Below are 20,672 nucleotides of genomic sequence, written 5' to 3'. Positions count from 1 at the left end.
GCACGTGCCCTGCAGATGGTGGACGCGTGGCTGCACAGTGAGATTGACGCATTTGTATGTGGACTACGGCGTACGCGTCTTTGGTAGCACTACTGTGGCGGGGCGGGGTGGGGATGCAAAGTTGCGTATGAGCACGCCCCACACAACTCCAGTCTCCTTGTCTTGCCTAGCACACACGCGCCCCGCACCTTCACGGCAGCTGCGCGACAAGTGTTCCCCGGTAGGTCACGGGAGAAGAGGCTGAGCCCCTCCACAGTCTGAGGCCGAACAACCTCATCGATCGCCCGGACATAGCCGGGGTCGGTTTCAACTGGCGGGCCCATGGCTCATGACGTCGTCATCATCGTCAGGTGCTGTTTGCTTTGCAGAACGGCGGGGTCTGCTTGCTTGGCTTGCTTAGCTTGCAGGGTGGTTTCCTTTCGGGCCGGAGATGGTCCCTCTTGACCTGGGTGCTGGGCACCCTTGCTTGGTCGGATTGTCCCTTCTTTGTAATATCGCAACCTTAGCTTGCAACAGGCTGGACGATTCCCGAAAGTGCAGATATAGCGGGCGGGCGTCTATGTGTGTGAGTGGGGGGGGGGCGGGCGCCTCCCGGTTGAGGGGGCTCAAAACCCGACTGTCACAGCCTTACTTTGGGCGAAGCGTGGGAACTACCCGAAGTCGGAACAGGTACGGCGCCCACCGCGGTTTCGACAGGCGCGCTGCAACAAGCCACGTCATACTGTCTTGTTAGAAAGTTTTAGTTGAACTGCACGTATCTATCTTGGCAGCCAAGACTTCTTCAAGCGCTACCCTGATGTCGAGTTCTGCTTCCGCGAGAGGGGCACCAACACCGGCTACTACAGGGCGACAGCGGATGGCCGCTCGCTGTACAAGGTCCGGGATCTGGAATAGGTGAGGAGGGTTGGAATAGGTTGGGCCATAGGTTCAAAAATTTCGTATTTAGTCGCGGTACGGTCACGTCGAAGAAAGCATCCCAGCGACTTTGATTCGCATCCGACGGCGGTTTCGATGATGCAACTCGACTGCACTCGCAAATCTACTAATGTTCCAGACTGCAAAATAGTGTATTGAAACCAATAACTTGCATTAGTAGATCTCGGTGGCCGAAGCAACACAGATAGCAACAACTCCGACACGGAAAATGGTCAAGCTTGAGAATGTTGTGAAGGAGGCGATGACCACTGTGTCAAAGGTCAACGAGGCGAAGAGCAACAAGCGGCTGACGGTTCCGATGGCCTCAAATGCGCTTGGCTACAGGGTAAGCGCTGTCCGACGTGTCGATGATTTGTGCACCACCCTTCACACTACGGCAGAGCCGTCCTCAACAATGAATTATATTAGACAGCGCTACCATGTATTTTGTGGTCAGTCAAACAGTCGGCCTGTGTGCATGTGGCGGAACTGTCGCGCGCGCCTGCCATGTAACCGCCTTGCCTGGCCATGCCTCACTCCTCCTGACCGTTCCTGTGGTACTCGCTTGGCCTGTTTGCCACAGGGTGTGCTCATCCTGCACTCCGTGAAGGGAGCTGCTGTGCTCGGCTACGAGCGCGGCCACGGGTGCGTTCCTGGTGTGGAGGGAACGGGGGGCAACGTACCGTATCCGTGTGCCGGAAGTAGGGCCCATGCGGCCATGCGCGGGGCGGGGCTGCCCGGGAGTGGCGGGGCCGGGACATCAGAAAGGCGGCGGGGGCGGGGCGCAAAGCACTGTTTTGCCTGTGACAAACCATGTGTGCCTGTCAGGATGGGTTAGGGCGGAAGTATTCTCTCTCTGTATGCCGCAGTGTGCATGTGGGCGGGTGCTGGACTGCTGAGGCTGTCTTTCGGGACAGCCGGAGCAAGGGGGTTGTGTCATGTCCAACGTTCACCGTACGGGGGGTCTGTGCGCGATCACACAGGCAGGGCAAGACACAGCTCCGATCCGTAGCTTAGCCGGGAAACCCGCACCCACACGTGCGCTGAAACCTAGCAAGCATACATGGACTGCACGATGCGGGCACCGATTGATGTGGTGCACCTCACTCTGGCCCTATGTGGCCCGAACGAACCGCCAGTACACCCTGCGCGCTGCCGCCGCCCACAGGTTCGCGGTCAAGATCTTGGGCTGGAACGACGACGGCACGCCGCAGCTGTCCGCGCCCGTGGTGGTGGAGCTGTCCAAGGTGGCCGTCGGCCTGTCTGTGGGTGAGTGGGTGCGTGGGCGGGTGGGTGCGTGGGTGGGAGAGTGGGTTGGTGAGTGGGCGAGCCGACGCGTGCCGCTGTGGGTGACGGGCTAGACGGGCGGCGTGTCAGCCACCTGGGACATGCCGCTCGGCATGAAGGGGGTAGAGAGCCAGCACGTTGGGTGGGTGTGGGGCTGCAAAAGCGGGTTCTGAGCTGTAGTGGACGCTCGTGACTTTATGCAAATGGCCGGTACCCGGTGCCGTAGCACGTGATGCTCGCTGGAACGGTGGGGCGGGTACAGAGGGTGATATGCCTGGGACAGTGTCAGCCACAAGACCATTCACCGGGCTCAGTGGGGTTCGGGACGTCGAGTCCTTGTATGAGGCTCGGCGGGCTTGATGCATAGAGGCTTGCAGGACCTGCCAGCACAGGACCACGCACCCAAACACGTGCCGCCACGACCCTTGTCATGGAGGTCGAGTCCTGCTCGCTTGCCCTTGCTTTCCAGGACACATTATATAACTGTGAAGCTGTTTCTCACTCTCTCCTTCCCGCGGCACAGGCTATAACGAGGTGTACAGTGTGGTGCTGTTCGAGAGCAGCACGCAGATGGAGGCGCTCATCACCGACGAGCAAGTCGTGCTGGTGAGCAAGCGGGGTGTAGGGGCGGGGGACCGAGCTGCGATGCCCATGCGTGTGTGTGTGTGTGTGTGTGTGTGTGTGTGTGTGTGTGTGTGTGGTGTCTCATACACAAAACACACGAGGAAGGGAAAGTGTGTGTGTATGTCACATACACGGAGCAAGATTGGGGCCGGCGTATTACAACGCGTGGCGGCAAGGTCCTGGCAAGGGCCTTGGCCGCCGTGCAGCGCGATTATTACACTTGATGGCGCCCGCCTGCGGTGTACCTGACCTGTCAAACCTGCTGCCCACGCAACACGCGCACACGCACGCAGGGCAAGGAGTTCGACCTGTCGGGGTACACCAAGCACCCCGATGACTCCAACATCAACGTGCACAAGGTAGGTCAGTGAGGCGGCCAACTGGGCCGAACCTAGTTGTACATGTGTGTCTCAGTCGCACATACTCAGCAGGGGAAGGGGAGCCGGATGAACACCGTATCGACGCCTGCCGTGTGCGCCGCTGCTGCTGCGCCTCTCTTGTTGCTGCGGCCCCAGAGCACCATGGCGGCCTTCAAGGACGAGACCAAGGTGAAGCCGGTGACGCTGTCGGTGGGCGACAGCCTCATGATCTGCGACCTGTCGCTGTACGGTGAGAGTGGGCGGGAGGGAGGGAAGCAGCAGGGTGAAGATGGGTGGGAGCAGCAGCGAGAAGATGAGGGAGGAGAGGGCAGGGAGGGAGGGGTGGTTGTGGCGATGGCCGGCACCGGGGTGCGTGCTGATGAAGGGCTGCTGGTGAGGGACTGAGGGTTGACGTGGCGGGAACGGAGCATGGCTTGCTGGGCAGGAGCCCTCCCGGGGTCCGCAGCCTGTGTGCGTTGGCCCGAAGCAGGGAATGCCGGCAGCATGCCCACTCCCGGCATACGCGTTTACGCCTGCCACTCGTACACCAACACACCGCATTCCGGCCTGTTCCCGTGCCTACACCGCATTCCAATGCGGACCGCTCACCGCCATGCCCCGCCATGCACATCACATGTACGGTATCTCCCCGGCACGTGCACGTGCGCACAGGCGGCGCCATGAACGTGGAGCGCACCCTGATGAAGGAGGTGTACGGCGCCTCGGCATCGGCCCACAGCTGCCTGCAGGTACGGTGCCGTACGGGGGCCGCTGATGTACCGTACACAGTGGCTGAGCCACAGCCAACCGCCGCGTGTTAGGGAAGCTCAAGGGGAGCCGGCCGACAGTGCTGTGCATGTGTGCGCACGTGTGTATGTACGTGCGTGTGTCAGACGTGGATGCACGGCAGGGTTGGACGTGGGCAGGCCTGAGCTTCCGAAACGGCCGCTTTGATGTGTGTGCACCGTTCCAGCGCACTACCAGGGCTGTCTGAGCGCACGGGCGCTGCACGACTAAGCCCTTTCGATGAAGCCGCACGGCCCCGCACACGTTCCCCACCTGAACACCTTTGCCTGCCTGCCTCATGCGTGCTGCCTGCCTGTTGCGCGGTGCAGGGCAAGACCGAGACGCCGGAGGGTCTGCGCACGGCCATGGCGCACATCACCAAGACCCTGGGGCAGCTGCTGGGGCAGGAGGGCCACACCGGCAAGCCCGCCACCGCCGCGCCCGCTGCCGCTGAGCCGGCCGCTGAGCCGGCCGCCGTTGCCGCCGCGGAGCCCGCCGCCGCCCCCGCCGCCGCGGAGCCGGCTGCTGCCCCCGCGGCCGCCGCGGAGCCGGCCGCCGCACCCGCCGCGGCCGCGGAGCCAGCTGTTGCCGCTGCCCCGGCCGCCGCCGTGGAGGCCACCCCCATGGAGCAGTGAACCAAGGGACGTGGCGCTGGCTCCTTAAGTGCTGGAATGTAGGTTGCGGGAGGAAGTAATGGCAGCGGCACGCCTGGATGCGCCGGCCGTATGTGTACGCCGCACACCACTGGGGGGGCGGGGGGGGGTTGTTTCTCGGAGCACCTAGCACACATGCGAACGGCAAATGAAAATGTGCAGCAGGTGTTGTGAATGGGACAGTGCGATGGTTTCTGGTTTATATAGTCGGAGCTTTTGCATGTCTTGACTGCTCTGTGTTTTGAGCCTTAGCACGGACATCGGCATGTCGGTCTAGGTATGAGGGCGAGGTGCAGGGTTGTTTACACCGCCACGCTGAGGAGAAGCTGAAGTGCTCATACTGCGAAGGGCGCTGTATTGCGACATGCGTCCCATTCCCGGGAAGTCGAGCAGTGTACGGTCAGGAGTGGGGAGCCGAACAGTGGAAGGGTGACTAGGATGGAGGCTGGACATGGCGGGCGGGGCCCCATCCTGCAGATGTAAGTATGTTGATTCGCACGTAACTCCAAAGCCAGCTGCCACAATTTGTTATCATAAGACGCAGCGTTGGAGTTGGACGCAGCGTTGGAGTTGAGCCGAACACAAAGCGCACATTACCGGCAGCTCTTTCGGAGCTCGACCTTTCCCTGTCTTCGCTACTGATAGAATGAAGATCGACAAGGCACTCGAGCATGCTGTCAAGGCCGTCGGCGCAGTGCAGGATGCAGTAAAAGCCGGGCGCGTGCACGCGCCCCCCGTCCCTGTTGCCGACGAGCTGAAGGTGCGATTGGCCAGTTAATGATAGCATGCGCATCTGGCTTAGTGCCGAGACGACCAGACTTTCGCCAGCGTTGACTGACCCGCAATATTCCGGCATGCGGTATCTACGTTACAGCTCGCTCAGAGCGCGCTGCAAACACAATGGTCGCACATTGCGTCATATTCAAGCGGTTTCTGGGATTCGCGGCAGTCCTGGCGGGGACCCCACACGGCGGAGTGCACGCGCAGGTCCCCGGTACGCCGAGCCTCCCGGAACTTCAAGTCCCAGTACTTCCCTCGTTGTCATTTATCCGCAGGGGTTCCTCGTGCTCCACAGCGTCAAGGGAGCTGCGCTGGTTGGCTTCGAGCGCGGCTACGGCCTGGCGTTCTCAGTGCTGGAGTGGCTGCCGGATGGTGCGCCAAAGCTGTCGGCACCGCTCATTGTCAAGGTGATTCCCGAGTCTTGTGGTCTGGCACGCTGTTTTAATGTGTGCACGCTGCATGCCACAAAGCTGGCGTGCAGGAGGGGAAGAACACCCGTGCAACACGGTAAATCGTTCCGGACACTCCCCAAACCCCAACCCATTACTCCTTGCTTGGGGGAGCGGGCGGCTGGCCGAAACGCAATTTCGTGTGACCTGGTGTGACCTGGCCGGCACTGACGGAACGCACACAGGTGTCCAAGCTGGCTGTGGGCATGGCGATCGGTAAGAGGCGCATTGCTCGCGGGTACTGGCAGGGAGCTGGAAGCTGACAGCGTAGTTAACCAGCTGGCGGCACGCCGTACCTACCGTACAATAGCGGCGCATTGGCCGCATGGTGCTGAACGAAGAGGCATGTTGCACCAACTGCACAATACGTACCGTACTGTCGGTACCACAGCCGCAACCACATTCAGCAGCTCTGCCACCGCTTCCAGTCCAACTGCTGATCGGGTTCCACTCTCGTGCCGCCTCGGCCCCCGCCCCTACCTCTCTCTCCTCCGCCCCTCACCGCACGCCCCACCTCACCCTACCCGCCCCCCACCTCACCCGTTACAGGCTACAACGAGGTGTTCAGTGTGGCGCTGCTGCGCGACCTGTCCCCGCTGGAGGCCGTGGCAGAGGGCTCAGAGACCATCATGGTGGGGGTAACAAACATGATTGGTTAAGAAGTGAAGTTGCAGCCCGGGGTGGGGGGGATGGGAGGCGGGGCAGCTAGTGGGGGTGGGGGGTGGGAGGCGGGACGCCCCGCGGCCGCCACGACGTGGTGTGGGTGCGTGGTATGACAGGGTGGTCAGGGGGCCCCGGCGGGTGGTGTGGCAGAGCGGGAGGGAATGGGGTGGTGGAGGAAGGGGCTCTGGAGCGATGGTTGGTCAAAGCAATCCGTACTGAACCCATCTTGACAGCCTGTTGCAGCCTACTCACTCGCTCTGTGCTAACTCCGACGCTCCACTTTGACAATGCATGTGCAATCATGACAACAGGGCAAGGACTTCGACCTCTCCGGACTTTCCAAGTGCGTACATGTGTGAACGTAGCGGAACCAGGCGTGCATTGAAGCGCGTCACTCTCTCCCGCACACGGCACTGGCACACTCTTACGCATAAACACTGCCACTGAAGCTCTGCTTCACACTTCTAGTTTCACAGACAGCCTAACAGACACACAATTGTTTTCACGCAGGCCGCTTGAGGGCGATTTGAGTGGCACCAACTTCCACAAGGTAGAGGCGCCTGCTTGTACTGGGTTTGTATGCCTGATGTGGGCCAAGAGCAAGAGAACTACGTGCACAGGGACGTCCTCGTTAAAGCGCGTCACGAGCCAACGCAAAGGTCGAGGGTGTACCGTGTGCGCACACAAGCTCGCACGGCTCCAAACACCGGCCCCGAAGGAGCAGCAGCAGCATGATGCATGTCACCGCCCTGCGCCCGCTGTCAGCCGACCAGCTGGCATGAACCCGCTTCCCCCGTGTGGTTGCCTGCGGCGCCCCGCAGACGTCCATGACCGCCTACGTGGACGAGGGCAAGTCCGCCAACGCGCACGTGCTGTCGGTGAGACCTCAGGGAACCCCGGGCCCTAGGGAGCTCCGGCGCTGAGGCCCTCCAGCACTGCAGCCCTCGGGCGGGTGCAGTCACTGCAGTGGACAGTGGCTGACGGCGGTTTGGCGGCAGGCGGCTCGCGGGGTGGTCCGGTGCGGGCTGGATGGGGACCGAGAAGCACACGGGCACACGGACACAATGGGGCACGTGGACAGGCTCGGCCACACGAAGACGCAGCGCGGCCCCTTCGCCTGTCGGCAGGCACGTCTGACCTGCGGGGCTCACATGTCTTTGCTGTTGCCCTCTGTTCCGCACAGGTGTCGGACTCCATGATGCTGTGTGACCTGTCGCTGTACGGCGGGTCCATGTCCGTGGACAAGGACCTAATGGACGAGGCGTACGGCGGCGTGTACGGCAGCAACCGGGACGTGCTGCGCGGCCGCGTGGAGGTGCCGGCGGGGCTGCAGCCCGCCATGGGAGGCATCACGGCGGTACGTGTGGAGGCAGAAAGGGATGTTGGGTGGAGCTGGGGCGGGCGCGGTTGAGCGGGAGTGTGTGGGGACTTGGGGAGAGGGGATTGTCTGAGGGAGGAATGGTGTAGGGACTGGGACAGGGTAGTAAGGAGAATGGGGGATGGCGGTGGTGAGTGCAAAGGGACCGGATGGCTTGGTGGTAAAGGCTGTGGAAAGGGCACGGGCGTGGCCGGAGTCTGCTGGTGCTGACGGCACTCGCGGCCCGGCTCCCAGTGAAACCCTTTGACTCGTCCCGCATCTAAAGACGCTGTAACCTTGGCATTGCGCAGGGTCTGCGGTCGATTGTGCGGGAGGCCCTGCAGGCGCACGAGAAGCTGAACCCCAAGATTGAGAAGGCCAAGGAGGTGGCCAAGGACCTGATCAACTACAAGTAATTGACATGTATGATGAAGTTGATGAGGTTGTTGATACAGCAGCATGGTTGGGGATGTTGTGCGCCACATGATGACCTGATCTGACGTCTACAACGCACCGTCGAGCGGTCAGATGCGTACCTCGGTCAGATGCGTAGGGGTGGAAACACCATGGGGCATCCCCTCAAACGAGGCAGTGTGCTCATGGCTTTGACGGCTGGCGCTAGCGTCACCGGGGCAACGGCAGGAACAGACGCCTTGCGGAGGTCTCGATCCAACGGCTTAACTACACAGCAGCTCGTATGCACGTTCGGGTCGATACTGTATAGTGCGGCTGGCTGACGAAACGGTGCGGTGAAACAATAATTACGAGCCAGTAGGAGTTGACAAGCACGTTTCTATGGGGGGTCTTCCGCCTGTCAGGTGGGCGAACTAAGTGAGCTGGTCCCAAGGTGCCTCCGGAAACTCTGCGCAAGATTGTACCGTAATCGTGTGTGAGGACAAAGTTTTTGGATGTGACATTACAAGACGGCACTTGCTGACCAGCAAGGCCGCCCCGCACCCATACATACCGGCGAGGCGGCGGCGCAGAGGTTCAGCGGACCGTGTCACACGCAATGTGGCCACACTCTGGCGTCGTGCGCATTTCTTTCCTCAGAATATCTTCGATGACAGGCGGTGCGCTGCTGGCAGGACCGTATTCGCATTGTGTCCTCTCCCATGCCCAGGAAGCAGCAGTAGCAGCACACGAGCGACAAGCAGTCTTCAATGATAACAAGCACGCACGGCACCAGGCACCAACACAGCTAGCTTGAATACTGAGCAGCACCCGGTCAGGGCACACAACGAGTATAGTTTCATGCGCCGGAGACTCAGTCACACCATCTGGGGGCTCATAATGAATCCATGCAGCATCGCAGCGAATGCTCACGACTCACGAGCGGGCGGGTAAAGCTTTTGCCAAGGCCAGCGCAGGCTTCTCACAGCCCCGCGCTCCTGCTATTGGCCAGATTGCCACACCGCATAAACACACATGTACGTTTGTGCTTTCCTGACACCCCCCCACGGTTTGCTTGCGCTGTCGCAGTGCACAGTGTTCACGTCCCTTGTCGTGTCTTTCTCGCACACACACGGCGGCCGCCCGCAGGAGCCTATCGTGCAGTCGCCCCAGTCGGCGTCACGACTCACGACCGCCTGCCATCAAATCGGTGCTAGCAACGCGCGGCTGCATCTCCCGGCTCAATCTCAATCGCTATTGATGGCTTCTCCCCACCGCCGCTAGCTGCACCAGCCGCCGCCCCGGCCCCGCCCGCGGGCGCGGCCGCACCCGCCGCCCTTGCTGCCAATGGGTCCGCTGCCTCGGGCGCCTGTGCACGAGGCGAGCTACTGCCACCACCACCACCACCACCATCACCACCACCACCGCCACCACCACCACCGCCGGCTCCGGCTCCATCTCCGGCTGCATTACCGCCTGTCCCGGCACCACTGATAGCGGCGTCAGCGGCGCAAGCGGCCCCATTGACAGCGCCAGCCCCTGCAGGCGCGCCTCCGCTGCTCGCCGGGTGGCCGCTGCCGCAGCCCTTGCCTTCCCCATAGCCGCTCAGCCCCTGCGCCAGGGCGCTCAGGGCCGGCGCCTGACTCCCCGAGGTCCGGCTGCTCAGCGCCGCACCCGCCCCCGCATGCGGCCCCAGTAAGGTCGGCTCCACGTTGAGGGCCGAGTCCAAGTCTACCACCCGCTCCAGCACCTGTGTGCGTATGGCGTGCGTTGTAGGGTGGAGGGGAGTCCAGGTGATTGAGGATAAGTCGGGTTTGGCTGCAGCGAGGAGCCTACCTGCCCTTCTACCGGTATAAGGCATGCCCATGAACAAGTCCACCGGCTGTTCGAAGTGGGGCGAGCTGCAAGGCCCCAGCTATCCCTCCTCCCTCTCCAACCCCACCGCGATGCCGCCATGCCCCCGTGACAACGCCAAGTCACCCCTGCAAACTCGGATTGCAAGATGGCCGCACCGTGGGGCGCCACCAGTCCGGCAGCGGCGGCAGATCCATGCCGTACTGGCTGTCAGCAGCCCGCCCGCCGCCGCCGCCGCCACCGCCTGCAGCACCCGCCGCCGCCGCGCCGCCATTGCTCGTGCCGTTGCCGCTTCCGGTGCCCGCGCCGCCGCCGCTCCCTGCGCCGCCACCGCTGCCGCCGCCACTGCCGCCGGCCCTGTGCCCGCCGCCGCGCGCCCCGCCCTGCACCCCCGACCTGTGTGTGGGCGACATCGCCTCCCCCATCGCCCGTGCAAACACGGGGCACGCCGCGTCCATCTCCGCCAGCGCTGAACCCAGCAGCCCCTTGCGCTCGTACCGCAGCCGCAGGCTGTAGCTGACGTGCACCAGCGGCTGCGGCTTGGCTCCACCCGAGGCGCCCACGGCAGCCGAGCCCGAGGTAGAGGGAGAGGTGCGGAGCGGAGCGCTTGCGGCGCCCACGCGCATGCTCGGGCCTGCGGCCGGTTTTGATACGGCCGAGGAGGTGGTGGTAGTGGTGGTGGTGGTGGTGGTGGTGGTGGTGGTGGTGGTGGTGGTGGTGGTGGTGGTGGTGGTGGTGGTGGTGGTGGAGACGTTAGTGGTGGTGTTGGGATGGGGGTGGGAGGCGGTCTGGTGCGAGTGTGCATTGAGCGCGCTGAAGCCGAGAGCGCCGCCACCACTGCCGGCGCATTGCACCGGGGCCACCGCCGGGTGTGGCTGTTTCGGCGCCGAGGAGGTGGGCTGCGGTGCGGAGCCGTCTTGCCCGCTGGTGCTGGTGGCAGATGGCCTGGGCGGGTATGAGGGCGCCGTGGCCAGGGCGCCGGGCCGGACGGAGGCGATGCGGGAGAGGGTGGAGGCGAGGGAGGTGCCGGCGGCGGCGGTGGCGCCGGCGCTGGTGACTGGGTAGGCTGTGAGGGAGGTGCTCTGGTCGGCGTGGGACGGCACCGCCAGGTGGAGTGTGATGGCGCTGTCACCCGTGTAGGAGGCACCGGGGGGCAGGGCAACTGCAGGGAGCGAGCAACCGGTGAGGTCAGCCCAGATAAGCTCAGGACAGGCCAGGTAACGGCACAGCAGCAGAAGCGGATGGCGGCGGAACACAGGCATGGGGCCTGCACGAATTCGCTTCCACCGCGTACCCCCATCGCCGCTCCTCTGTGTTGCCACCACCACGCGCCCGCCCCGCCCCGCCCTCCCGCGCGGTCTATCCCGGCATCCACACTCACAGGGTATTGGCACGCGCACGGCCTCCCATTCGTCCCACGAGCCGCGGCTGCGCTCCGTGGGCTCCTCACGGAGCACCAGCTTGCGCCGCAGGCACAGCACGCCGCTGCCAGCTGGGAAGCCCACGCGCGTGCTGTGGTTCTTAATCTCCTGCATTCGGTGAACATGATGAAAGCAAGCACCCGTGGCAAGCACCGTACGTACTGCAATTGTGCAGAAAGTGCTTGGCTTTCCCTACAACGACACGCATCCGCGAAGGCAGGTAGGGGGGCACGCGGACCAGACCCGGGTCCCAACCCGGGGGTCATGGTCATGCAGCACCCCCACAACGCGCAGCAGGCTGCAGCCGTGCATGCCCAGCCCCTCGCGCCCCCTGGCGCTGCCGCCCTGCTCACCAGGTTCACTTCCGCGGTGGTGCCTGCGCACAGCACACCGCCCGCCACCCGCACGCACGCCTCCACGCCGCCCGCCTCCACCTCACTGCGCCCCGCGCACAGGCCGCAGCACCAGCCGGCACACGTGTCCTGCACACGCGCCGCGGCAAGGAACATACCGGTACGCGTACGGCCCGTTGCTAGATGCGCGCTGCTCCGCCCTCACAACATATGTGCACACACACGTTACGGTTTCTGCTTCCCCAGGACGCATACAAAGCCACACCCCGCCACGGACCTGCCACATGTCAGCGCGGCCCTTGAGCACCAGTGGCTGCCCCGGCGGCGGCGCCTGCAGCGGCAGCACCTGCAGCTGCACCGCCGCCTCCAGCTGCTGCGGCCCGCAGCGCGCACGCACCTCGTACCACACAGCAGCCCTGAGCGGTGCGGGGTGCAGGCGCGGACGCAAAAGGACGCGAACATGGGCGCGGGCGTGCGGCGGGCAGGTTGATTTGTGTACGCGCTCGCGCACGCATGTACAGATCTGGAACACCCATAGTACCCACAATACCCGATGCGCTCCGTACTCAAGCATAATGCGCTCGACACGCACGCGAGGGCAAGGGCGCAGCCGAGAAGTCTGTGCACGCCCGCACGCCCACATGCTCAATGCTGCCGCGACCCTACTTGAGTCGGTAGAAGGGCGAGGCGGTCCATGTGTTGGCCTCCGCAATGTCCACCTCTGCTGTGGGTGGCGTGCCCGACAGCGGCAACACGAACCGGAAGGGGAGCTGCAGCTGCTGCGGCTGGAGCTGAGGCGAAGCAGCGTCTCCATTATTGAGGTGGCTATTGGTTTCGGTCGCGGGACCGGCGGCCGCCGCACCGCTGCTTGTCGCTGCAGGGCGCTGTGTCGTTGCTGCTGGTTCCTGTGCCGCCGCCGCCGTGGGACCGGGCGGCCACGTGTGCAGGACCTTACGAAGCTGTGACATAGGTCGCAGCAGGGAAAGAAAGACGTTACGGACTGTGAATTGCCGTGAATCCGTGATGGGCTACGTATGCGGCATGCCTCATGCGCATGCCTCCGGATGGCTCTAGTGCCACGTCGCGCGGTTATCAGTGGTTCGGACCACACGATGGATGTTACATTTGTTACCTGGTTCTACCCCGACTGCTCACCAACAACCCGCCTCAGTCTCTAAACTACGCCATGAAAGGCAAACTCAACTTGCGCTGTCCGTCAACACGCACGCCCTCACACACGCACGCACGCACGCACGCACGCACGCAGGCAAGCAGCACACACCTTGAAGAAAACGTTCGTCCCGCCATAACCCATCTTTATTCCAGTGAGTGCCGCCGCCTTATCCCGCACCCAGGCCGTCCGCTCTGTGCCGGTGACCTGCATTGACCGGTACAAACAAGGGCGCGTGAAGCCGAGCGGTAGAAAAAGCTGCTGCTTCTTGCCAATGCACGCTCGTGTTCACCAACGGCGGTGGTCACACACTATGCCCAGCCTCGTTGACGCCCCAGCCGGCACAGACGGCGCGAACGCTTCCCATTTGTGCGCAACTGCAACATAGAAAAGGGCGGGCAGCACAAAACGAACAACGTTCAGAGCGACCGATGAGCACGCGCCCACGTACCGCAACGTCCACACTTGGCGGGTGGCCAAGACTTGTGTCGACAACATTGATAAGGACGGCTCCTCGGATAACGTCGCCTGGATGATAATGCTTCCTGCCACCCGCATAAGGTCAAGCTTTTTATACCGTTTGCGTCGCTTCACAGGACTCACCTCTCCAGTACTATGGCAATGGAATTTGAATGACAATCAAAGCCAGGAATCATTCTTGCGCTCGCCCCGTGCAGCCGACGACGGCAAGTTTACAATGTCGTGTGACCCTCAGAAGCTCTACTTGTCCAGTTCTGGCATTCTTTATCTGTTTATGCCGTGATAAGATAGAAACTTTGCAGGAATACGGCCATTGAGCGCTTCGCGACAGCCAGAAACTCGGTTACGACACCCATTCCATGCGCCAACACCGGCCTAGTTCTCCGCCAGACAGGTAGGCAGAGCGATAATGCCTCAACTCAACTGCTCGGCACGGGCAAGCTTACGGACGGATGTACGCAGGAGAGCCTGGCCAACATGTGTGCAATGCCACTGTTATGGCCATAGTTGTATTGAGGAACTACGGCAACACGGTTGATATTTTTAGGGTCAACATAGAGGAACTCGGCGAGGTACCTGGAGGTCTGGGCGGTGCTGAACTGAGGAGGGGCCAGGCGACTCGGCGGGGTTGGGGAACAGTCACCGTGCTGCGTGTGCATGCCGATGTGCAACATTTCACAGAAGACACAGACATACCGGGCTGATGTCAGAGGCTTGACAAGCGGGCTTACAGTGTAACTCAATAAACTGCGAGCCAAAGAGGCTGGACCCACGTTCCGAGTCTTTTGACCACTGCCTGCCGTCACCATTTCCTTCCATTCACAATTATGTGATACTGTAGGCACAAACTGCTAAGAATGTAGCCAGGCGATGAACGGTAGCGAGGCGCAGCTTTCAAGGAATTGCTCTCGCACATAATGTATTCCTTCCTTCAGCAGAACGGCATGGCAGCACTTCGGATACAGACTGATGGCACTGGATACATAACTTCCAGGGATGTGTGGGCCTGGCAGCTGGACCGTCGGCGCGTTCGGAATGCTGCTGGCGTCGCCACCCAAGCTAGCCAAAAGGCCGGCCGAGCTCCGTCTGGGCTCAACAGCAGTATGGCCGCAAGGAGCGATGGCGCGCGGCGCCTTCCGACAAGTGACCGGCCCCTGCCAGCCGACAGCCACAGCCACCCCGCGGCTGCACGCGCACAACAGCCTCGACCCAAACCCGCCGGCGCCTCAGCCTCCACACAACCTGTCAGCCAGTCCAGCGCGCCTCCTGCCACACGTGCACGAAACTCGATACTTCACCCACGGACCTCGTCCTCGACTCTCCCATCCCGTTCCAGTCCGGGGCCGCCGCTCAACGCAGTCGCACACACACCCAACACCCCAGTCACCACCCCCATGACAGCACCGCCCCACCCGCACCGCGCGGACCCCAGCCCAGAGCGGCCTCTCGACGCACGGGAGCTCATGGCTGAGCTGGCAGCCACCGGCAGCTGCCGGCAGCTGCTGCAGCTACTGCACATCCACGAACCCCGCCTGGACGGACGCCACCTGGACCTGGCCTGCAGCCGCATGGCGCGACTGCAGCAGCAGCAGCAGCCGGCATCGGCACGGCCCGGGGGGCAGCTACAAGCCTCGACGGGTCTTGGAAGCTTGTCATCTGCTGTTGGACAGGTGGTAGCGTCCAGAGGTCAGGCGGTGGCGGAGGAGGTGCAGCACGGCGACCGGCGCGGGGGCTGCAAGAGCGCAGAGGCGGAGGGCAGCCGTGGCGCGGCGGCGGCGGACCCTGACGATGGCGGCCGGGGCGGCGGCTCTGCCTCCTCCACCGCCGCTGAGGCAGTGGCGGCTGTGGCGGGTCTGCACGAGCTGCTGAGGCGCGTGCTGCCGGCCCTCACGCCCAGGCTGCGGCCGCGGGACTGCTCCAGCATCCTAGCCTCACTGGTCCGCATGCACCAGCCGCCACAGCCGCCGCCGCCTCCGCCGCCGTCACCGGCGGCTGCGCCGCTGCCCGCTGCGTCAGCGCGGCCGGGGTCGCCGCAGCGGTTCCTTCCGCAATGGCGGCAGCGGCAGCAGCAACCAACGCAGCCGTCGCCGAGGCGTCACCCGAGCGAGCGCCTGCAGTCCGGCAGGGGCGTGGGTGGCGGGGGTGGAGGAGTGGACGCGGGGGCTGTTCATGATGTGTCACAACAGCAGCAGCAGCAGCCCCACCAGCACCAGCACCAGCAGGTGGCGGGGCCGCGGCCTCCGGCGGCGGTGGTGGCGCTGCTGGTGCGGCGCTTCTTGCAGCAGCTACAGCTGGCGTCGGTGCGGGACAGGTGCGCCGCCGGGCAGGCAGGCAGGGTGGGTGGGCGGGTGGGTGGGCGGGTGGGCGGGTGGGTGGGCGATAGGCGGGACTGAGAGGACCATGACGTGTGGGCAGGACCCAGGCGTGCGGGCAGCCCGGCAGTGGAGTGCAGGTAGCTATCGACGGCCGTGGCGGGACTGCGTATGAAGGAGAGCGGGGGCATGCACGACATGCACAATGTGCCGAAGGAGGAAGAGCCTCTGACTCCCCTATTCCCGCGCCCACCCGGTGCCCTCCGCTCCGGCCGCCCTGGCCCTGCAGGGCTCAGCTGCTGCACGCAGTGGCCAAGCTGAAGCTGCGGGAGGGTGCTGCCGCGACGGACGGCGCTGGGAGCCACTCGGGGCAGGCGGCGGCGCAAGGGGAGGCGGGGGTGCTGCCGCGCGGGGCAGTGGCGGCGCTGGTGCGGGGGCTGGACGTGGCGCTGGTGGCGGAGGGCAAGGCGCAGGTGAAGCGGGTTGTGGGGGGGAGGCTTGGCGGGGCTGGGGAGGCGGCGACGGAGGCGGCCACATTCCGAGCAAGGAATGCTGGAAGGGGCTGAGGGGGCAGTTGAAGGGCAAAGGGGGCGGTCGAGGGGCCGCGCTGTGGCTGGGGCAGGGGCTGGAGGAGCACGTGGGCGGGGGCGTCGGGTGGACAGCCGCTGCACAACCTTGGCGGTGGTTGGGTTTAGGGCACCAGGCGTAGCACCGCGCTGTCGTCACCTGTGTGTTTGTACTTGTCATTCTGTCACTTCCTTCAGGACGTATCAATGGCGCTGTGGGCGGTGGCGACTCTGTGCGGCCCTGGGCCAGAGCTGCAAGGCGGCCGGGCGGCGGCGGCAGGCCTTGGCGACCAGGACGCTGCCGCTGCAGCTACTGCTACAGGCGGCGGCAGTGGCAGTAGCACGGGAGGCCCCAGCGGGCCGCTGCTGCTGCCGCCGGGCTGGCTGCGGCGGGTGACGGAGCAGGCGCTCACGCGGCAGCGTCTGGCAGAGTACAGCGCACAGGTGTGTATGTGTACACGTGTGTGTGCATACGTGTACGTGTATGTGTGTGTATCTGGCAGAAACGAAACGAATCGCCCTTTGTGTATATATGTATGTGTGTGCGCATGCATGTTCAGTGTGAGCTAGAGCCCGGCCAGCTGTGTTCCTCTGTAAATAGAGGCCCACAGTGCACCGCCCTTGTGTGCTAACAAGGCAACGTATGGATGCACAACAGCGGTGTTACCGCTTCCTCGCGCCGCCTTGTTGCCGCACTGCTCACCTGCAGGCGCTGTCCAACACCGCCTGGGCACTGGCACGACTGGGGGCCGCGCCGCCGCCCGGCCTGCGGGGCGGCGGCTGGCTGGGGGCGGTGGCGGAGGCAAGCCAGCCGCTGCTGCCGGTGGGTGTGGCCTTGCACGCAGTGGCTAGCGGAGCTTGTGTGGACTTTTGTCGACGTCTCGCGTGACCAGCACGCTCCCGCACCCCCTTCTGCTGCCGGTACCCACATGCCCCACGGCCATTCCCAACACGCACACATGTGCCCACCTGTCTCCAACACACGCGCCCACCCCCGCGCCTGTGTGCTCGCAGGTGTTCCACACTCAGGAGCTGTGCAACCTGCTGTGGGCGATGGCGGTGTGTCGCCATCGACCGCCGGCGCGCTGGCTGGTGGCGGCGCTGGGGCTGCTGGCGGAGCGGGCGGAGGGACTGGAGCCGCAGGTGCGGCGGCAGGTTGTGTCAGGCGGGCGGGCAGGAGGGGATTGTAGGTACCAGCCCAAGCTAAACGGAACCCAATGCAATGGAGGGGCGGGCCGGAGGAGTGGAGGGCGGGCGGCGCGGTGGGTCGGTGGGTCGGCTGTGGGCGCTGGCAGGCAGGCGGGTGGCACGGGCTCATGCAGTCGCTGGGTGCCCAGGTCGTGTTGGTGGGTGCGGCATGGAACCAAAAGCACAGGACCATGCCAGCTGGCCCGCGCGCATGTGCGGCACCTTTTCGCGACTGTGTGTCCCGTCAAATGTGTGTGTGTAAGGTTTGCGGCCTGCCCGGCCTGCCCGTTCTGCTGCGCCGCAGGACGTGTCCAACGTGTGTTGGTCGCTGGCGGCGCTGCGCGTGCGGCCGGGTGTGCCGCTGCTGCAGCGGCTGGTGGCGCGGGCTCTGGCGGTGCGGCGCCGCATGAAGCCGCTGGTGTGTGTGTTCGACGGGAGCGGAAGGAGAAGAGGGAAGCGAGGGGATAGAGGGCAGGGGGAGGGCTAGGAGCAGGTTGCTCCGCCGTTGCCATGTTACAGCGCTGCATGTCTCACGACGCGTGTGCTCGTGGCCCCGACCTCATGCACTCATGCATGCACACACAGACACATACATGTGCGTGCACGTGCAGGAGGTCATCTCCACGCTGTGGGGTCTGTCGCGGCTGCGGGTGCAGCTGCCGGAGCGGGCGGTGGCGCTGCTGCTGCGTGGAGGCCTGGGTGCGGCCGTGCTGGCGCCGCCGGCAGCAGCAGCTGCATCCACAGCGGCAGCCGCGGCTGCAGCCCACCAAGGTGATGAAAGCGACGACGTCGGCTCGACAGCGGGCGCGGCCTCGCCGGCCCAGAGGGTCCGCGCTCGGCCCAACAGGTTGGGGCACAGGGCGGCAGCGGCAGGCGCGGCGGCGGGCGGCCCGGTGGCTGGGCCGGGCGACCTGGCGGGGGCGGCGCTGGTGCTGGCTCGCTGCCGGGTGGTGCCGGACGGCCGCTGGATGAGCCGCTTCTACGCGGCAGTGGCGCGAGAGCTGCAGCGGTTCGGGCCCAGGTGCGCGTGCGCATGTTGGGAATGCGCAAGGGGAATGGGTGCACGCGAATGCGCAGGCAAAACAGCGCGTATGCGTGTGTGAAAGAGCACAAGGAAAACAATGCGCGCAGGACAGCGCGTGTGCTGGTTTGTCTGCTGAGTGTGCGTGGGCTTAGCCTGGGCGGTGGACGCCGGCGGCATCAATGCCGCAGAGGCGGCTCGCTAGCGATGTACGTGTGTTGACGTTCTGTGTGCCTTGGAAACCATTCGTCCTCCCTGCCTCTCTGCTCGTCTCCCGCCTCCGCCTTCATCGCTGTCTCCCAAACACCGCACAACCCCAGGGAGCTCGTGACGCTGCTGTACTCGCTGGGCGCACTCAGCCGCTCAGCCGGGCTGCGGCCCGAGCCCAGGTGGCTGGACACCCTGCTGGCGCGGGCGGAGCGGCTGGCGGGGGCGGCGCCGCCGGGCAGCAGCAGCAGCAGGAGCAACAGCGGCAGCGGCAGCGGGAGCAGAGGCGGCGGCGCAGCAGCGGGACAGGGTGTGGGAGGTGGAGGTTGGGGCGCGGAGCAGCACCTGTTGCCGCCGTCCGCGCCCCCGCCGCCCCTCGCGGCGTTGCTGGAGCTGGGGGTCCAGCCTGAGCCCGAGCCGGGGCCCCAGGCCGCCACTGCTTCGGGCCGTGTGAGCAGCGGCGATGTGCGGCAACAGGCCGCACCTCCGCACCTGTACACCGACCCCGGCAGCAGCGCGCAGGCCGCACTGGTCTTCTCTGGTGCCGGCAGTAGCAACAATAGTAGCAGCGTCGCCGCGGCCGGCAGTAGCAGCGAGGGCAGCAGCGCCGGCGCCGGCGGCCCCCGCCAGGCGCCGGGCGGCCAGGTGCTCGATGCGGCGCAGCTGACTATCGTGCTGTGGGCTGTGGCGCGGATGTCGCACGCGCCGCCGGAGGCCTGGGTGGTGTCCATGGCGCGGGCGGTGGCGGCGGCGGCGCACGCCTTCGGACCGCAGGAGGCGGCGACGGCGCTGCGGGCGCTGCAAGAGCTGGTGGCGTTGGCGGAGGGCCGCTCGCCGCCGCCGCCGCCGGTGCCGAGGAAGGCGAGGCGGGCTTCACCAGCTGTGGCACCGGCTGCTGCAGGGGCTCGTGGGAGTGGTGGTGGTGACGTCAGTGCCCGCAGGGGCGGCGCCGGCGCCCGCCGACGACAGCGTGGCTTGAGCCGGCAGGACAGCCCGGACGGTGGCGACATTGCAATTCTTGCCGTTCAGATCAGTGCAGCGCAGAGCTTTGAGAACATCGGCAGTAGCAGTAGAAGCAGCACAGACGAGCTGTCGGCACGCGAGGTGGTGGCGGGGCTGGCGGCGCGGCTGGCGCTGCTCGGCCGCCTGCCGCAGCGCGACCTGTACGGCACCCTGCGTGCCGCCAGCCTGGCGCTGTCGCACCCCCGGCCGCCACCGTACGGCACTTCCAGCGGCGAGGGGGGTTACGGTTACGGCTGCGGTGAGGCGTCAGCAGTACGTGTACGGCAGCAGGGCGCCCACCGGGCGATGTCGTACGCCTCGTACGCCACGGTGGCTGACCAGCTGCTGCTGGAGGCGTACAGCGTGAGCAGCCTGGGGCTGCTGCTGGGCCGGTGAAGGGCGGCGCTGAGTAACGTAGCAATTGAATGGGCACTGCGTGGGGCCGAGCGGGCGTAGCTGGTGATGACAAAGTGTAGAAGGTTAAGGAGGATTGTAATGCTAGGAGATAGGACCGTGGGACGGGGCAACATGGCCCTGTCGTGCGTGCGTGCCAGCACCTGGGGAATGGCCGGGGCTTCATCAGGAACCCAACCTCTGCTTCAAGGCTGCTTCAGGTGTACTAAACCGTCACCGGGCTTCAGCCGGGTGCCAAGCCTGATGTAGTGTCGAAGCTGTACATACAGTAGCTCTATGGGTGATCGACTCCGGCGTTCGACCAGCCGCGCACTCTTGCCCTGCCGCTGCCAATTGTATGCCATTTGTTGGGTTCTGGGAATCAGCTGCACCCGACGGGACTTTATCAACTTGCCTTGCCACTGTCACATCACACAT

At 64.7% G+C, this 20,672-nt stretch overlaps 4 protein-coding genes across 5 annotated transcripts; 3 read left to right on the top strand and 1 right to left on the bottom strand.

Annotated features, from left to right (window-relative positions):
- The first annotated feature begins 742 nt into the window (after positions 1-742).
- Positions 743-5,111, top strand: CHLRE_12g541550v5 (uncharacterized protein). Its single transcript, XM_043068768.1, has 8 exons — positions 743-1,261; positions 1,499-1,560; positions 2,084-2,184; positions 2,726-2,808; positions 3,120-3,185; positions 3,342-3,435; positions 3,858-3,934; positions 4,301-5,111. Exons 1-8 carry the CDS (start codon positions 1,145-1,147, stop codon positions 4,604-4,606), a joined length of 906 nt encoding a protein of 301 aa, XP_042919195.1. The 5' UTR covers positions 743-1,144; the 3' UTR covers positions 4,607-5,111.
- Positions 5,112-5,157: 46 nt separating this feature from the next.
- CHLRE_12g541600v5 (uncharacterized protein) lies at positions 5,158-8,938 on the top strand. Its single transcript, XM_001693861.2, has 9 exons — positions 5,158-5,384; positions 5,680-5,811; positions 6,039-6,069; positions 6,403-6,485; positions 6,828-6,859; positions 7,027-7,066; positions 7,338-7,394; positions 7,700-7,873; positions 8,185-8,938. Exons 1-9 carry the CDS (start codon positions 5,271-5,273, stop codon positions 8,287-8,289), a joined length of 768 nt encoding a protein of 255 aa, XP_001693913.1. The 5' UTR covers positions 5,158-5,270; the 3' UTR covers positions 8,290-8,938.
- A 2-nt stretch (positions 8,939-8,940) lies between these two features.
- On the bottom strand, positions 8,941-14,062 carry CHLRE_12g541650v5 (uncharacterized protein). Of its 2 annotated transcripts, none has more exons than XM_043068769.1 (9): positions 13,669-14,062; positions 13,517-13,610; positions 13,177-13,272; positions 12,561-12,853; positions 12,172-12,310; positions 11,895-12,023; positions 11,502-11,649; positions 10,279-11,282; positions 8,941-10,016 (listed from the first exon to the last, which is right to left on the bottom strand). In XM_043068769.1, the coding sequence occupies exons 3-9, from the start codon at positions 13,207-13,209 to the stop codon at positions 9,480-9,482; spliced, it is 2,283 nt and encodes a 760-aa protein (XP_042919193.1). In that variant the 5' UTR covers positions 13,210-13,272; positions 13,517-13,610; positions 13,669-14,062; the 3' UTR covers positions 8,941-9,479. The 2 variants fall into 2 exon arrangements, with proteins under 2 accessions (XP_042919193.1, XP_042919194.1); XM_043068770.1 differs by having other exon boundaries at positions 13,669-13,832.
- A 190-nt stretch (positions 14,063-14,252) lies between these two features.
- Positions 14,253-20,548, top strand: CHLRE_12g541700v5 (uncharacterized protein). The gene is made up of 8 exons (XM_043068771.1): positions 14,253-15,856; positions 16,147-16,330; positions 16,622-16,867; positions 17,133-17,246; positions 17,438-17,566; positions 17,916-18,029; positions 18,223-18,632; positions 18,953-20,548. Exons 1-8 carry the CDS (start codon positions 14,940-14,942, stop codon positions 20,235-20,237), a joined length of 3,399 nt encoding a protein of 1,132 aa, XP_042919192.1. The 5' UTR covers positions 14,253-14,939; the 3' UTR covers positions 20,238-20,548.
- The last annotated feature ends 124 nt before the right edge of the window (positions 20,549-20,672 follow it).

The sequence above is a fragment of the Chlamydomonas reinhardtii genome, chromosome 12, assembly GCF_000002595.2.
Source record: "Chlamydomonas reinhardtii strain CC-503 cw92 mt+ chromosome 12, whole genome shotgun sequence".
NCBI classification, from domain to species: domain Eukaryota; kingdom Viridiplantae; phylum Chlorophyta; class Chlorophyceae; order Chlamydomonadales; family Chlamydomonadaceae; genus Chlamydomonas; species Chlamydomonas reinhardtii.
Note: the sequence above shows the minus strand (reverse complement) of the source record. Positions and strands in the feature narration are given on the sequence as shown.

What these genes read in the sequence shown, in the direction of transcription:
- CHLRE_12g541550v5 (XM_043068768.1), top strand. Translation starts at nt 1,145, where the DNA reads ATGGTCAAGCTTGAGAATGTTGTGAAGGAGGCGATGACCACTGTGTCA. An exon ending in CAAATGCGCTTGGCTACAGG is followed by an intron (nt 1,262 to 1,498) that starts GTAAGCGCTGTC and finishes TGTTTGCCACAG; the next exon opens with GGTGTGCTCATCCTGCACTC. An exon ending in CCGACGAGCAAGTCGTGCTG is followed by an intron (nt 2,809 to 3,119) that starts GTGAGCAAGCGG and finishes ACACGCACGCAG; the next exon opens with GGCAAGGAGTTCGACCTGTC.
- CHLRE_12g541600v5 (XM_001693861.2), top strand. Translation starts at nt 5,271, where the DNA reads ATGAAGATCGACAAGGCACTCGAGCATGCTGTCAAGGCCGTCGGCGCA. An exon ending in CGGCACCGCTCATTGTCAAG is followed by an intron (nt 5,812 to 6,038) that starts GTGATTCCCGAG and finishes GAACGCACACAG; the next exon opens with GTGTCCAAGCTGGCTGTGGG. An exon ending in AGGGCTCAGAGACCATCATG is followed by an intron (nt 6,486 to 6,827) that starts GTGGGGGTAACA and finishes TCATGACAACAG; the next exon opens with GGCAAGGACTTCGACCTCTC.
- CHLRE_12g541650v5 (XM_043068769.1), bottom strand. Translation starts at nt 13,209, where the DNA reads ATGGGTTATGGCGGGACGAACGTTTTCTTCAAG. An exon ending in CCACCGCGGAAGTGAACCTG is followed by an intron (nt 11,650 to 11,894) that starts GTGAGCAGGGCG and finishes CACCGAATGCAG; the next exon opens with GAGATTAAGAACCACAGCAC. An exon ending in CGGACTGGTGGCGCCCCACG is followed by an intron (nt 10,017 to 10,278) that starts GTGCGGCCATCT and finishes ATACGCACACAG; the next exon opens with GTGCTGGAGCGGGTGGTAGA.
- CHLRE_12g541700v5 (XM_043068771.1), top strand. Translation starts at nt 14,940, where the DNA reads ATGACAGCACCGCCCCACCCGCACCGCGCGGACCCCAGCCCAGAGCGG. An exon ending in TGGCGGAGGGCAAGGCGCAG is followed by an intron (nt 16,331 to 16,621) that starts GTGAAGCGGGTT and finishes CACTTCCTTCAG; the next exon opens with GACGTATCAATGGCGCTGTG. An exon ending in CTGCAGCGGTTCGGGCCCAG is followed by an intron (nt 18,633 to 18,952) that starts GTGCGCGTGCGC and finishes GCACAACCCCAG; the next exon opens with GGAGCTCGTGACGCTGCTGT.